Below are 16951 nucleotides of genomic sequence, written 5' to 3' on the forward strand. Positions count from 1 at the left end.
GCGGGCTCTACCTTTCGGTACCGATTGGAGCGTTTCCAAACGGTTACCTTCGAAATCCTCCAATGCGGGGGCTTCCCTCGATGTTGGGGGGTGGTTTCGATATTCGTTACTCTGGTGCCATCCTGTCTGCACAACCAATTAAGTGTTACATTGAGATGGAAATGTTGCCATTGTTTGTGCCTGGATCTGGGCTGCCTCATCAGAATGCTAAGCGCTTTGCCATTAACACCTTTGGCTTGGAGATCTTGCACCTGGCCAGAAACTGTTTTGCTGCTTGCAAAATGCTAATTAGTTGAGAGCAGGCTGTCTGTTCTCACTAAACAGGCTTTTCCTTCTGTCTTCCATTTTAGTTTGGCTCAGTGTCCATTTTGCGTGGCCAGCATGGCTACATATTAATCAAAGAACCTATCTATCTCTGTCTTAAAGACACTCAGTGAATTGGCCTCCACAGCGTTCTGCGACAAAGTGATCCACAGATTCACCACCCTCTGGCTGAAAAAATTCCTCATCATCTCTGTTTTAAAGGATCGTCTCTTTAGTTTTTCCTACAAGTGGAAACATCCTCTCCACGTCCACTCTATTCATGCCTCGCAGTATCTTGCATGTTTCAATAAAGATTCCCTCTCATCCTTCTAAACTCCAACGGGTACAAACCCAAAGTCCTCAAACGTTCCTCATACGACAAGTTCTTCATTCCAGGAATCAATCTTGTGAACCTCCTCTGGGCCCTTTCCAAGGCCAGCACATCCTTCCTTAGATATGAGGCCCAAAACTGCTCAATACTCCAAATGGGGTCTGACCAGAGCCTTATAAAGCCTCAGAAGTACATCCCTGGTCTTGTATTCTAGCTCTGACATGAATGCTAACATTGCATTTGCCTTCTTAACTGCCGACTGAACCTGCACATTAACCTTAAGAGAATCGTGAACAAGGACTCCCAAGTCCCTTTGTGCTTCTGCTTTCCGAAGCATTTCCCCATTTGGAAAATAGTCTATGCCTAAATTCCTCCTTCCAAATTGCATAACCTCACACTTTTCCACATCGTATTTCATTTGTCACTTCATTGCCCACTCTCCTAGCTTGTCCAAATCCTTCTGCAGCCCACTTGCTTCCTCAATACAAACTGTCCCTCTACAGATCTTTGTATCATCTGCAAACGTAGCAACAGTACCTTCTTCCAGATCATTAATGTATATGAAACACAATTTGTTTATTTATACCAAGAACTATCATGAAATACGCAGTAACTGCAACTAGATGACAACTAATACCTACCATCCCCTTTTAACTGTCACAAACTCTACACACACACACAAAACACAGGGGGTGGGGGTATAGAAAGAGGTAAAATAAGGAGAAAAGTCAAAACGTAAGGGTCTTTGCTACAAACGGTGGTTCTTTCGCATGCTTTCCTCACTGCATGCTGGTTGATCAGAGTGTCTGCTTTAGAGCTGGTAATGGTCTGACTTGCAGAGTCATTTATTCAGGGACCCCACAGGTCAGAAAATACAGTACTTACTGGCACCAGGCTTTCTGGAGACACTTTATTTCTTATAAAGCTGAGTCTTCAGTTCAAGGTTTTCCTTTATGCCTATATCTTTCTGTAGCGACACTTTATTTCACATTAAACTCTGCTTTCAGCTCGTGGTTTGACTTCAGGCCTTTTCAGTCACAAGAGAACGACACCCAGACTTGGTGGAGAGAGAGAATGTCAGCCCCCACCTTCTGAAGAGGTTTAGTTAGACCTTCTTGGAGAGAGTTAGTTAGGTCCCTTCATCCAGGCTGCAGAATCAAAAGTGAATCCAAAGCGGAACCTCGTGACTCTGTAAACATTCCAGTGGTATAATATCCAATCGCCACCTGTTACCAGGCAGAGTACAGTCTTTTGGGGCCATTCATTGGCCACCAGCCAAATCAATCCAACCGAGTCATCACTGACACCAGACAGTCTGCAATCACTAGTCTAAAACACCGCAGCCCTCGGACTCTGCTGTTGGAATTAAAGGCACAGGTCACTGCTTCCTTCTGTTTGAATTAAAGATGCAGGCTGCCATAAAGACATATGTCCATTAACCATCCCCGAATCAAAAATGCAATGGCAAAAATAAAGATTCCTTTGCTTCTCTAACCTATTCGGACTCCTATTATTCAAGCAGCATGTGGTCCCTTAACCTACCCATAAAAACAAACCACATCAAACATAACCTATATTGAAATTCAGTTGCCAGTTGCAAGTTAAGTCAGCTTTGTTGAATGAATGTATATAAACATATGAAATAGGAGGAGTAAGCCAGTTCCGAGCATGGTCGTTCAGATTGTGGCATTAACTCCACTTTCCTACCAGCCCCCGAAAACCTCAATTCTCTTTTAGATCACAATTTCTCCTCTCTCCTCACTCAGCTTTGAATATATTCAATGACCCAGCCTCCACTGCTCTCAATGACCCTCTGAAGGAAGAAATTCCTCCTCATCACTGTTACCCCAGTTTGAAAGGAGAAATAATGGGCGCATGGGAGAGCGCGGCACGGCAGGAGAATCTCGGGAAAGCCTTGCAGCGAGCCTCGCAACAGCCTCCATGACTCACGAGATTCTCCCGAGTCCCGCGGGACGTTGGAGTCGGAAATCCGCCCCAAATGGACGGGACCGAATGATGCTCACAGATGTAGGTCTTAAGTCTACATACGACCGACCTGCGCTGGATCCACCGGCCTCCCTAAATCCTTCGGCCTCCCCAAGGATGTGGGCGCTGACCTTGTGCTGGTCCACACAAACGTGGACCAGGATGAACGGCACCCGTTGCTGGTGGGAGGGTCTCCTGGGCCATCAGAGACCTCTGGGTGGTATGGGGAAGTACAGGGTGGCCCCCTGACCCTCCCTCTGGAATGTGGGCACCTTCGCACTGCCCAGCTGGCATCTTGGCACTGCATGGTGTTCGGATGGCACTGCCAAGCTAACAGGAGCAGTGTCTGGGTGCCACTGCAAGGGTGCCCAAGTGCCAGATTGGCACGGCCAAGGGTCGGGGCAAGGGGGGCCATGCCCATGAAAGAGTGGTGGAAGTGCAAGGCAGATAAGTAGGGGCCTCCGGGAGATTGGAGGATGAAGGGTGGGGTCAGAGAAGGGAGGGGGACCCCCAGGGACCCCACAGCAGAGTGTCCTCACTTGGGGTGTGTGGGGTAGTGTCCGTGCATGTGGGGGGTAACATGCCATGGGTGGGGGGTGTGGGGGACCCACAAGTTCATTTAAGAGATCGGGGCACTCTTTCGAAATGGCGACCTGATCTCGGAGTTCAGCTCCCCAGTGTAAAAAATAACTCAAGTGTGGGCTAAGACGATAAGAAACTTCCCAGAACCCAAAAAAGTGACTAAGTGTCATTGAATAGTGGTGGGGAACTCGCTCGCAAAGCTGGCGAGAAACTCCCTGAAAAAACCACCACACATGAATGTAGAAATGTTTTGGGAGAATCACGCCCATCTCAGCATCCACCCTGTAAAGCCCCCTCAGAATCTTGTGTTTCAATAAGATCACCTCTCAAACTGAAATGATTGTAGGCCGAACCTGCTCTACATTTCCTCAAGACAAAGCCCTCAGTCCAGGAATCAACTTTCTGAACATTCTGCCACTACATCCAATGCAAGTTTTCCCCTCCTTGTAAAGAGACCACAACTGTACATTCTAAGCAAAGTCTCACCAATGTCCAGACAGTTGCAGCAAGACTTCCCTTCTCAAACCTCTTTGCAATTATTATTATTTTTTTATTTCTTTATTCTCCTCCTTTATCGCATTTTCTCCCAAAATTACATCCAACAATAAACAATAATCAGCAACAAATATTTCAATTCCCATATCAATAACAACGATCCCATCCTCCCACCACACCCCAAACATTAGCCCGCATATTCACATAAACAACTGATAAAAAGGAATCAAGAATCCCCCATAGCCCCCATTAACACCCATCGCCCCCCTTCCCCCCCCCCCCCCAGCCCTCCGACCCACCCCCCCCAACTAATGTTGGATGTTATCCAGTTCTTGAAAGTGCATAATAAATAATGCCCACGAATTGTAGAACCCCTCCATTGTTCCCCTCAGTTCAAACCTAACCTTCTCAAGAGTCAAGAATTCCAACAGATCCCCCAAACCTCTTCGTAATGACGACTGACATTTCATTGGCCTTCCTGATTATTTGCTGTACCTATATATTTTTTTTGTGTGCTTTATGTAGGAGGACAAACAGATCCTACTGAAATGAAATGAGAAATGAAAATGTACCACTGCATTCTGCAGACTCGCTCAACTTAAGTAACATTCTCTTTTCTGCATTCTTCCTGGCAAAGTTGGCAACCACACATTTTCCACATTATACTTCATCTGCCAAAGTTTGGCCCATTTACCCCTTTGCATCCTCCTCACAACTTTGTCTCCTACAGTACCTTTGTATCAGCAAATTTGGCTATGATATACTTGGTCCTTTCATTCCAAGTCATTAATATAGAATGTACATGGTTAGAAGCCCAGCATGATCCCCACGGCACCCCACTAGTTACAGTTTACCAAACTGAAAATGACCTATTTATCGCAACTCTTTCTTGTTTGTTAGCCAAGCTAATATATTATCCACAACACTATGATTGTGCAGAAACATTTTTATGTGGCACCTAAACCAATACGATTTGGAAATCCAAAGAGACTACATCTACTGGTTCCTCTTTATCCACCCTACTTTCATCCATCACATTTTCTTTTAACTACATCAAACTTTGAGATATCTGTTCTAGTCATGTGAAAAATATGACAATTATGAACATTCTAAATCTGGCAATTTTACCTTACCAGTTTTGGGTTTAATAAAGCCGTTTGTAACATTGTTACTATCCACTGGAACCGATTCCCCATTCACCTCCTTGTAGATACTAAATTCTTCAGACAGGGTGTGAATGACCGCTGGTAAATCACTCTCCCGTACCTAGGCACATAAATTAAAGAGAACATTACATGTTTAAATTAAAGAGAACATTACATGTTCAAACAGAGGACAATAGTTCAAACTCATTAAGTAAGTGTTGGAGAGGGGGCAGCATGGTGGCACAGTGGTTAGCATTGCTGCCTACGGCGCTGAGGACCCGGGTTCGAATCCCGGCCCTGGGTCACTGTCCGTGTGGAGTTTGCACATTCTCCCCGTGTCTGCGTGGGTTTCGCCCCCACAACCCAAAGATGTGCAGGTTAGGTGGATTGGCCACGCTAAATTGCCCCTTAATTGGAAAAAATAATTGGGTACTCTAAATTTATAGAGAAAATAAATTTAAAGAAATAAAAAATAAAAAAAAATAAAAAAGACAAAATATATTTGCACAGTCACATCCGAGACCTTACTGTGTTCACCTACAGCATAAAATCAGTGTTTTACAGCAAGTCCGTCTTACTTATGCACACCTTAACAATAATCACTTGGTGCAAAAGTTGGAGGTCAATACACATTGTAGAGCAGTGGACTGGTTCTTTGCTCTGTATCTGTTCCACACTTTTATCTATGAACATACCCAAAAAATGCTTGGTGCCAACATTGGATGTGAAAAGTGAAATTGTGACAAATTCCAGAGCATAAACACAGTGAGCAAGGAAGGTTGTGTTTCCTCAGTGCTGCGATATGCAGTGTAGTGGAGTATAAAATCTGTGTCCTTTTGGAATTATATCAAAGCAAAATTATCAAGCCAATTTCATCACTCTGGGCCTGATCACTAACTTGAATTCTGTTCAATTTCTCTTTGATTTTCTGCCAAGAGAGAATGAATATACTGCATATGTAAAAGTACCCAACTTAAAATCTGCAGTACGAGTCACAGTGCAACCAACACTTAGGTTTATAGTACTGTTATTAGCTTGTCCACTGTTAATTTGTGCTACAGCAGATATTTAGGTCACTCTTGAAGAAAAAAAAAGGAGGGCATCATGGTGGCGCAGTGGGTTAGCACTGCTGCCTCACGGCACCGATGTCCTAGGTTTGATCCCGGCTCTGGGTCACTGTCCGTGTGGAGTTTGCACATTCTCCCCGTGTTTGCATGGGTTTCACCCCCACAACCCAAAGATGTGCAGGGTAAGTGGATTGGCCACGCTAAATTGCCCCTTAATTGGAAAAGGGTACTCTAAATTTTTAAAAAACCAAAAAGGATATTTTTTTTTTTATTAAACACTTTAGGTTATGACAGAATGCTGGGAGCACTGATTAAATGGACAGTAGCTTGTACAGTCTCAACTCCCAATGCAGTTTGCAACCTAGTTCATGAGACAATAATTTCATATTTATCGAAATCCACGTCGCCCATATCCAGAAGATCTAAAAGTATGCCCAAGACTGCACCTTCCCTGAATTACTGAGGTTCATGTCATGGTGACCAATTAGATAATTGAAATGCATAACCAGAAACCTTGCTACAATTACTGAAAGGGCATCATACAAGATCATAAAATAGGTCCAGATCAGAGAATCTATTAATCCCATCTTAATTTAACCATTCTGTAAAAGGCCTACATCCAGCCATCAGATCACAAACTGATTTCTGAATGAGTCTTTGCCTACATTACTCTACCAAGAAGTTCCTCCCAAGTTCTGACTATTCTTTGTAAGTAGTTGTCTTCTCTGGCATTTGTCTTAAATGATTCTTCTCCAAGAGTTTTCACCCATACTCCTGGTTTCTAAAGTAGGATTTCAGATTAACCTCATCCGTGCTATTTAAGTGTCCCATTGAAGTCCTTTCCAGGCTAAAGAGCTCTAGTTTCTTCACAACAACTCTGATGCTAGAAATTACCCTTCTGCCATTGGGCACGATCTACCTTGGCTACGTCATGCCCGAATGAGAACACGACCTGGGCACAATCTACCCTGCCAGTGCCTGCCCGAACAACGCAACCTGGGCGCGATCTACCCTGGCCGCCTGCACCCAAACGGGAACGTGACCTGGGCGTGATCTACCCTGGCCGCCTGCACCCAAACGGGAACATGACCTGGGCGTGATCTACCCTGGCCGCGATCTACCCTGGCCGCCTGCACCCAAACGGGAACGTGACCTGGGCGTGATCTACCCTGGCCGCGATCTACCCTGGCCGCCTGCACCCAAACGGGAACATGACCTGGGCGTGATCTACCCTGGCCGCGATCTACCCTGGCCGCCTGCACCCAAACGGGAACGTGACCTGGGCGTGATCTACCCTGGCCGCGATCTACCCTGGCCGCCTGCACCCAAACGGGAACATGACCTGGGCGTGATCTACCCTGGCCGCCTGCACCCAAACAGGAAAGTGACCCGAGCACGATGTACCCTGTACCCTGGCAACCGTACACCCGAACGGGAATGTGACCTGGGCGCGAACTACCCTGGCCGTGCCCACCCGAACGTGGACGCGACCTGGGCAACATCTACCTGGCTACGTCGTGCCCAAATGGGAAAACGACCTGGCCTATAGATGTCATGAGGCCTTCTGGCCTTCCAGGCAGCCAGTACACCCTGCGAGGTCTACCCGGATAGCGAGAGGGAGTGCAATCACCCAAGAGCCAAAGTAGATTTTAAACCCACCTCACCTGGGATGTTTACGGCCTCCCCAACAGCCTCCGTTGAGTACTGGCCCACACAAACATGGACCAAACAGAATGGCACCCAGGGTGTCAGCCGGGCCATTGGAGGCCCCTTGGGGTGGTCAATGGCAGGGCAGGGTGGTCCCTCGCCCTCCACCTGGAACCCAGGCACATTGCCCAGGTGGCACTGCAGCCAGTAGGAATACTGTCAGGGTGCCCATGGGTGGTACGGCCAAGGCCAGGGCCCAGGAGAGCAATGCCCATGAAAGGAGGGTGGTGGGGTGGGGGTGCAGGGTCCAAAAAGGGGCATGGGAAAGCCCCCCAGTGACCCCATAGCAGGGGGGTCCTGACTTGGAGGAAGGAGGGGGATGGGGGGGGGGGGGGGGGGGGGAAGAGTATCCACAAGCTCTGAGATCAGGGCATCCTTTCAAAATGGTGGCCGGATCTCAACAGGAGCCAGTCTGACCAGCAAGTTCAACTCCCCAGTGATGAAAATAATTTCAGCTCCCCGGTGATTAAAATAATTCTAAGTGTGGGCGTGACCGAGTAGAAACTCCCAAGGGTGCAAAAAAGAGTGCCCAAGGGCGGTTAGATTGCAGTGAGAAACTCGCCGACAGAGCTGGCGAGAAACTCCAAGCAAAACCCGCCACAAATGGCACTTTCCATTAGATCGTGCTCATTGTTTCAAGGAAGATTACTTGGCAACCCGCTAAGTTAAATAACACTGTGGGCAGCACGGTGGTCCCAGGTTCGATCCCGGCTCTGGGTCACTGTCCGTGTGAAGTTTGCACATTTTACCAGTGTTTGTGTGGGTTTCGCCCCCACAACCCAAAGATGTGCAGGCAAGGTGGATTGGCCTCAATAAATTGCCCCTTAATTGTAAAAAAATAATTGGGCATTCTAAACTTAAGAAAAAAAAAGTTAAATAATATTGTAGTGTCTCACCATGATGCCAATCAAGAGATGTTGCAGAGCTATTTTATTTCTTTGCACTGTAAATAAATGGAACTTTCCAAAACACACATTTGTGTGAGACTGCAATGATATTCAGTACCATTCCTTTACTCTTTTCAATTTATTCATTCAGAAGGTGTGGGTGTCCGCTGGCTAGGCCAGCATTTATTGCTAATCTCCAATTGCCCTAGAGAAGACTGCTGGCGAGGTGCCCTCTTGAAATGCTGCAGTCCATGTGGCATGGAAGAGTTCCAGGGTATTGACCCAGTGACAATGGCACTGAACATGTTCGATCTGTTCAAAATAATTTTCGGGGTGTCGGAAGACCCAGGAATCCAGGAGGAGAAAGAGGCAGATGTTCTGGCCTTTGCCTCCCGGGGAGCCCAGAGACGGATACTATTAGCTTGGAGGGACACAAAGTCCCCGAAGTCGGAGATCTGGCTATCGGACATGGCTGGCTTTCTGTTTGGAGAAAATCAAGTTCGCCGCCTTGAGAGGGTCACTGTTAGGGTTCGCCCAGAGTGGCAACTGTTCATCGACTTCTTTGCGGAAAATTAGTCGTCAGCAGAAGGAGGGCGAGGTGGTTAGTTTAGCTTTGAGTAGGGGGTTAATAAAAGGTAGGACCTGTAAGGGAGGGAGATGGCTTTTGCACTATGTTTATAGTTTCATGTACAATGTTTATTGTGTTGTTGTTATAATACCGAAAAAATACCTCAATAAAATGTTTATTAAAAAAATTATCTGTTCAAAATCTATCCCATTTAGCTGTGGTAATTCCTCATAACACGATGGAGGGTGTCTTCAAATATGAAGATAGGACTTTGTCTCCGCGATATTACAATCCCAGTTGATGTTATAACTGCAAAGGAAGATCCCAGAATGAAACCCTGGCTCAAAAGACCTTTACTCCCCCCTTAGCTTAACAAATACACACAGATTTAAGGATTAAAGATGGATTACAAAGTGCATCTTAAGCTACATTGGGCTCCTTAAAACAAAAAAGGCCCTTTGAAGCACAGATGATGGTGGTCAAATATACACACTCCACTCTGAACCTAAGTTAGTGTCTGTGGATTTCTCCTCAAGAATCCCCCAGATGGAGAGTTTCCAAACTCCACTCCCAAAAACATACTTTTCTCATAATAATCTCTCCCGTACCAGCCTCCCCGAACAGGCGCCGGAATGTGACGAATAGGGGCTTTTCACAGTAACTTCATTTGAAGCCTACTTGTGACAACAAGCGATTTTCATTTCATTCCATTAATGCTTGCCCTTAGCGGTTTGCATTCCAAAATCCCATCCATGTTTTCCAAATGACACTTTTAAACAGTGCTTCCGCTCCATTTTTAACAGCTAATCCAGTCCAGGATTCTGCAACAACCCCTCTAGGATTTATTTGTCTTAGCTGCAGTGCAAACTGTTTCCAATTGCCTTGACTCACTATTCCGAGACTGTATTAGAATGACATCAAACGTTTCATCTATCTGGATCGTCCAACTGGAGAGGGGGCTATACTGGGCCTAGTACTAGGGAACGAGCCCAGCCAGATCATCAACGTTGTAGTGGGAGAACATGTGGCAAACAGTGGCCTCAATTCCGCAAGCTTTCTGATACTCATGGAAAAGGACGAGTGTTGTCCTCGGGTCAAGGTGTTAAATTGGGAGAAGGCTAACTACAACCAGATTAGGCAGGATTTGGGAGGCTGTTTGAGGGTAAATCCACATTTGGCATGTGGGAGTTTTTTAAAGAGCAGTTGATGAGAATGCAGGACAGGCATGCGCCGGTAAAAAGAAAAAAGACAGGAAAGGCAAGATTCAGGAACCATGGATGACCAGGGAAATTGTGAGTCCAGTCAAAAAGAAAAAAGAAGCATACATGAGGAAGAGGAAACTAAAAACAGATGAAGCACTTGAGGAATACAAGGAAAGTAGAAAAGAGCTCAAGCAGGGAGATAGGAGGGCAAAAAGGGGTCACGAAATGTCCTTGGCAGACAGGATTAAGGAGAATCCCAAGGCATTTCCTACGTATATTAGGAACAAGAGGGTAGCTAGAGAAAGAGTTGGTCCACTCAAGGACAAAGGAGGGAAATGATGAGAACCAAAGGAAGTGTGCAAAATCCTTAATGAGTATTTTGTATCAGTATTCACAAAGGAGGGACACGTCGATTGGTAGTGTCTCAGAGGGATGTGTAAACACTTTAGAACAGGTCGTTATTACGAGGGAGGAAATGTTAGGTGTATTAAAAAACATTAGGTGGACAAATCCCCAGGGCCAGATAACAGATTGAGAGAGAGACAAGAGATGAAATCGCTGAGCCTCAAAGAAATCGGTGTGTCCTCTTTGGCCACAGGCGAGATCCCAGAGGATTAGAGGATAGCCAATGTTGTACCATTGTTTAAGATGGGTTGCAAGGATAACCCGGGTAATTATAGGCCAGTGAGCTTGATGTCAGTGATAGTAAAATTGTTGAAAAGATTCTCAGAAATAGGATCTATGCACCTCTGGAAGTGAATGGTCTTATTAGCGACAGACAGCATGGCTTTGTATGAGGGAGGTCATGTCTCACTAATGTAATTGGGTTTTTTGAGGAGATGACAAAACTGATTGATGAGGGAAGGGCTGTGGATGTTGTCTACATGAGCTTTAGTAAAGCATTTGATAAGATCCCTCATGGCAGGCTGGTGCAAAAGATTAAATCACATGGAGTCAGGGGTGAACTAGCTGGATGGATTCAGAAATGTCTTGGCCATAAAAGATAGAGGGTAGCAGTGGAAGGGTGCTTTTACGAATGGATGTCTGTAACTAGTAGTGTTCCGCAGGGATCAGTATTGGGACCTCGCCTCTTTGTAATATATATAAATGACTTCGAAGAAAACGTAGTGGGTCTGATTAGCAAGTTTGCGGATGATACTAAGATAGCAGGAGTTGCGGATAGTGATGAAGATTGTCAGAGAATACAACAGGATATAGATAGGCTGCAAATTTGGTTCAGAGAAATGACAGAGAATTTAACCCAGACAAATGCGAGGTGATGCAAGTGGGAGCTACAAAATAAATGGCAGAACCATCAGGAGCATAGAAACACAGAGATCTGGGCGTGCAGGTCCACAAATCCTTAAAAGTGGCAGCACAGGTGGAAATGGTGGTAAAGAAAGCATATGGCATGCTTGCCTTCATAGGACGGGGTAGCGAGTATAAAAGCTCGAGAATTATGTTACCAGTTATATAGAATGTTGATTAGGCCACATTTGGAATACTGTTTCCAATTCTGGTCACCGCACTACCAGAAGGGCGTGGAGGCTTTGGAGAAATACAGAAAAGGTTTACCAGGTTGTTGCCTGTTATGGAGGGTATTAGCTATGAGGAGAGATTGAATAAACTGGAATTGTTCTCCCTAGAGAGATGGAGGCTGAGGGGCGACTAGATAGAAGTTTATAGAATTATTAGGGGTATAGATAGGGTGAACAGTTGGGAGGCTTTTCCCCAGTGCAGAATTGAAAATTACAAGGGGACACAAGTTCAAGGTGAGGGGGGGGGGGGGGGGGGGGGGGGGGGGTGGATAGGTTCAGCGGAGATGTGTGGGTTTTTTTTTTGTTTCTTTTTCTCCCACAGAGGGTGGTGGTGACCTGGTTGCACTGCCAAGTGAGGTGGTTGAGGCAGATATGTTAGTGACCTTTAAGACTTATCTGGATAGGCACATGAACAGATGGGGTACAGAAGGATGCAGGGGTTTGGTCTATATAGGACACATGATCAGCACAGTTGGAAGACCAAAGGGCCGGTTCCTGTGCTGTATTGTTCTTTGTTCTTATCTTTGAAGTCTGTTGTCCAACTTCAAATCTAGTTACTGCAACTGTCTCTCACACAGAATATTTTGTTTACTCTTCCTTGAATTCTTCTGAACAATACCTTGGTCTCTGTTCTCTTAACTTCAGGTATCCAAAATGATCTTTGTGTCCCAATTGCCTGATAATCTGGATTGTATTGTGTTCCTTGGGAAACCTTTTAAAAAAAATAAGAGTACCCAATTATCTCCCCCCCCCCCCCCCCCCCCCAATTAAGGGGCAATTTAGCGTGGCCAATCCACCCATCCTGCACATCTTTAGGTTATGGGGTTGAGACCCACGCAAACACGGGGAGAATGTGCAAACTCCACACAGACAGTGGCCTGGGATCAAACCCGGACCCTCGGCGCCATGAGACAGCAGTGCTAATCACTCCGCCACCGTGGCGCTCTGTTCCTTAGGTTAAGAATCATGCCTCTTTTGCAACTCCCTTGTCCGGACTTCTCCAGCTTCGCAGAGAGAGGCTCACGCCTCAGTGTCCAGTCTCCAACTGCCCAGACTTTCAGCTAAAACATAAACTCCGCCTCAGTTGCCGAGTAACACCCACATGCGTATGCATTTTATTAATTCTTCAGGCTGTAGCCTCTCTTAACTTAGCCAACCCCTAAACATAAAAGATATCGAACTATAGGTTTTACCCTTCCAGACACAGAAATATTGTGTTATTTAAAACCCTCCCATGTTTCTAATGTTTACCAATACAAATATAATCTCTTAAAACTACCTTTGTTTTCCTAACAACAAGGACTGTGCAGTGATCACTTCTACCAATCCTGATATGATCTATGGCAGATAGATTTGTGAGGACTAGGTCAAATAGGTAGGTTCTTGGTTCCCTCACCACCCCTGCTGTAGATCCAATCTAGAAGCGATTACAGTTTAACCAGATCGGTCAGTAGTGGTGCTACCGAGACACTTTTGGTAATAAGACTTTGGGGTCCAACCAGAGTACGTTCTGTGTCCTTTCCACGCTCGGTGTATCCTCCAATTGGCATTCAACATGGGAGTACCAGTTCATCAGCTGAGGTGGGGGATGCCATAGATGGTATGTGGAAGGCGCTTTCCTTGCCCATGTTTGACCTGATGCCATGAGACTTGAGCCTTTGGAATCAATGTTGAGACTCCCTGGGCAACTCCCACCCGACTGTAATACTACTGTGCCGGTGGGACAGGACATACCCAGGGATGGGGATTAGTAAGAGTATGACTATCTCAGGCTGTTATGCAACCTCGTCTGTGGGGCAGACCTCCCAATATTGGCACACTGCCAGATGTTAGGGAGGATGCTGCAGGGTTGACGGAACTGAGTTTGCCGTCATCATTTCCAATGCCCAGGTCAGTGCCAGGTGATCGGTCTGGTTTAATTACATTTTGCAGTCTTTGTAGCAGTTGGGCTTCCCAATCCATTTCAGGAGGGCATTTGAGAGTCTGGAGTCACATGTAGGTCAGACCAGGTAAGGATGGCAGATCTTCTTCCCCAAATGGACTCCTGTCTACCAGATAAACGACATAGATGCATGGTCACTATTACCGAGACTAATTTCTCAGCTGCAGATTTTATTAATGGTGAGATTTGATCTGTTCTATTAGCCTGGGCCTTACCTCTACGCTATCAACCCCGCTACAAAAAAACAACCGAGAGAGAAATAGATAGTGTACTCACCAGTATGAAGTCAGTCTGGTAGGTCGACAACATGAATACTGATACATTATGTTGGGCTAGGGGAGCAATCACCGATTTTGCTATCTTTGTCACTCCAATTGTCTGAGAACAGGTTGAAGAATGACCATTGGACACGACATTCAGTGCCAGCCATGTTGCTTCTGCCACTTGTAGATAGTCTGTTTGAGGCAATTCTGAAACCAAGAGAGAGTGTGGGGGGGGGGGGAAAAGAAAAGATATTTAGGCTTCTAACAACGGACCAGCTCGACCTCGCACTCAGAATGTAATATGGAGGAAAAATTGGTCGTTCCAACCATAAACACTTTTCTTTCCAAAGATTTGATACCAACCCAAGGTAGGAAAAGAAAAGAACCACAGGCAAAATTTGCAAGATAAGTCCCAATAGAAGGCCTTTTAAATCTCGTCTAGTGAAATATTGAGGAAAAGCCAATCAGCATCCGGGAAGACTATCGGCATTTCAAGTAACTTTCCAGAGAGATGTTCAAACCTGCATGTGTCTGTCTGCACAGAAAAAGGCAACTGACTTTCTGAAGTCCATCTTGTGAAGGAACAACGCCGCCCATATCCCATGTTGTTTTTTTAAAAAGTAAAAGAAAAAAAAGGTGTCCGTCTCCCTAGAAGCTTTACAAATATGCCATGTTTATATTATATGAAAATAAAATCACAAATTTGGAATTGTAATGCCAAAGGTTGATAAACTGGGCACAGCAAAGTACACACGCAAGTTATCTTAATACTGAATATGTAACACAGAGGCACATAGGAAGTGTGTTTAAATCTATGTCTTTGAACACTCCCCCCTTCTTCTAAACGAAATCTTACCTTGCAAACCTTTTCTCTGATCTTATGCCCCCTCATGAATGAAATGAAATGAAAATCGCTTATTGTCACGAGTAGGCTTCAATTAAGTTACTGCGAAAAGCCCCTAGTTGCCACATTCCGGCGCCTGTTCTATGGGAATTGAACCGTGCTGCTGGCCTGCCTTGGTCTGCTTTAAAAGCCAGCCAATTTAGCCCAGTGTGCTAAACCAGCCCCTAAACAAGGGAAAACAAACTGCAAGGTTGGTGGCACAGCACTTTTGCCAACGTGTTCTGCATTCACCATTAAATTGGGAGCATTTTATAACAGGCTACTCGCTTTGGCCTAAAGACTAGAAGGCACTGCTGAGATTTGAACTCAAGATCTCCGGTTTACTAGACAGGCACTTTAACCATCTAAGCCACAGCTCATTTTGGTGTTCTTCTCCCTCCAGTCAGCATGCCTTTGGCTACAGAGGTCCCATGCTCAGGAATTTCCTTTATAAACCACTCCAACATCCTCATTAAAACGTACACCTTTAGTCAAACTATTGGTTAACCCCACCCCACTTTTTTTTCTTGAATAGAGTATCCACTTTTCTCATGTCTCTGTAGTGCCCTGGAAGCTTTTGTATTAAGTCTGTACAGCTATGTTCTCTAGTCGATGAAGTGCTAGAGAAACACTAGAGAAACAGACGCTGCAAGTCCAAATCCCACGCTGCAAGGTTGTGAAACTAAATCCATAAAATGTTTTAATTTGTTGACAATAAATAATAGACACCCACATCTCAAGAACCACTGTGTGAATTGGACAAAATGATTGAGATGGTGGAGGAGTTAAAAAAAAAAAGCAATTGAGAAATGCAATTTTAAAATTGTTTCAAAAAGATGGATGCCAGAATGTTCGGCTGGTTGGTGGGGAGAAGGGAGAGGGGGGGAAAAAAAACAAGATTAAATAATATGTCAAAAGAAATCAAAGTCTTATTGTCTGGATCATCGAGAGGATAGCTGAGGGGGGCGCAAGGCACACACATCCCATGACATCATGTTCAAATAGTCAATGCATGAAGATTGGTGTTTTGGTGTATTATTTGCTTCAAACATCAAAAGTGGTTCACAAACATAACCAGCAGCAACTTTTACAAAGCCAGTTTTAATAAATTGCCTCTTAATAATTCATTGGCATATGGCATATATTGCCATCTAGTGGTGCACAGAATGACTGGGTCAGTAATAAAAATTAGATCAGAGTTCTGAGTAAAGAGGCAGCAACTAAAGCCAGTAAGGTACAAGATAATAAACTCAATGTGATGAAGGGGAAGAGATGATGAACGCAAAGGGAAAGGTGGTCTGAGGTGCATTTGTTTTAAGGTGAGAAGTGCAGCAGGTAAGGCAGATGAACTTAGGACTTGGATTAGTACCTGGGAATATGATGTTATTTGTATTACTGAGACCTGGTTGAGGGAAGGGCAAGACTGGCAACTAAATATCCCAGGGTATAGATGCTGCAGGAGGGATAGAGAGGGAGGTAAAATGGGTGGAGGAGTTGCATTACTGGTCAGAGATGATATCACAGCTGTGATTAAAGAGGGCACGATGGAGGATTTGAGCACTGAGGCAATATGGGTAGAGCTAAGAAATAGAAAGGGTGCAGTAACATTGTTGGGACTTTACTACAGGCCTCCCAAAAGCGAGCGTGAAGTAGAGGTACAAATATGGAGACAGATTATAGAAAAATGTAGGAGCAATAGGGTGGTCGTGATGGGAGATTTTAACTTCCCCAACATTGAATGGGAATCATATAGTGTTGGAGACGTAGATGGAGCAGAATTTGGACGGAGCATCCAGGAGAGTTTTTTTAGAGCAGTATGTAAATAGTCCAACTCGGGAAGGGGCCATACTGGACCTGGTATTGGGGAATGATCCCAGCCAGGTGGTTCAAGTTTCAGCGATCACAATTCTGTAATTTTTAGAATACTCATGGACAAAGACGAGAGTGGTCCTAAAGGAAGAGTGCTAAATTGGGGAAAGGCCAAGTATAACAAAATTCGGCAGGAGCTAGGGAATGTGGATTGGGAGCAGCTGTTTAAGGGTAAGTCCACAT

At 45.2% G+C, this 16951-nt stretch overlaps 1 protein-coding gene across 2 annotated transcripts in view; it reads right to left on the minus strand.

The window, feature by feature from the left end:
- Positions 1-16951, minus strand: part of LOC119956860 (cytosolic arginine sensor for mTORC1 subunit 2-like) — a 95867-nt gene that overhangs the window by 24391 nt on the left and 54525 nt on the right. For both annotated transcript variants that reach the window (XM_038784423.1, XM_038784497.1), the window contains exons 3-4: positions 14030-14223; positions 4831-4963 (exon numbers count right to left, since the gene is read on the minus strand). In XM_038784423.1, the coding sequence (XP_038640351.1) occupies positions 4831-4963; positions 14030-14223 (327 nt within the window). The remainder of the gene's footprint in view (positions 1-4830; positions 4964-14029; positions 14224-16951) is intronic.

This window comes from Scyliorhinus canicula, chromosome 1, assembly GCF_902713615.1.
Source record: "Scyliorhinus canicula chromosome 1, sScyCan1.1, whole genome shotgun sequence".
Classification (NCBI taxonomy): domain Eukaryota; kingdom Metazoa; phylum Chordata; class Chondrichthyes; order Carcharhiniformes; family Scyliorhinidae; genus Scyliorhinus; species Scyliorhinus canicula.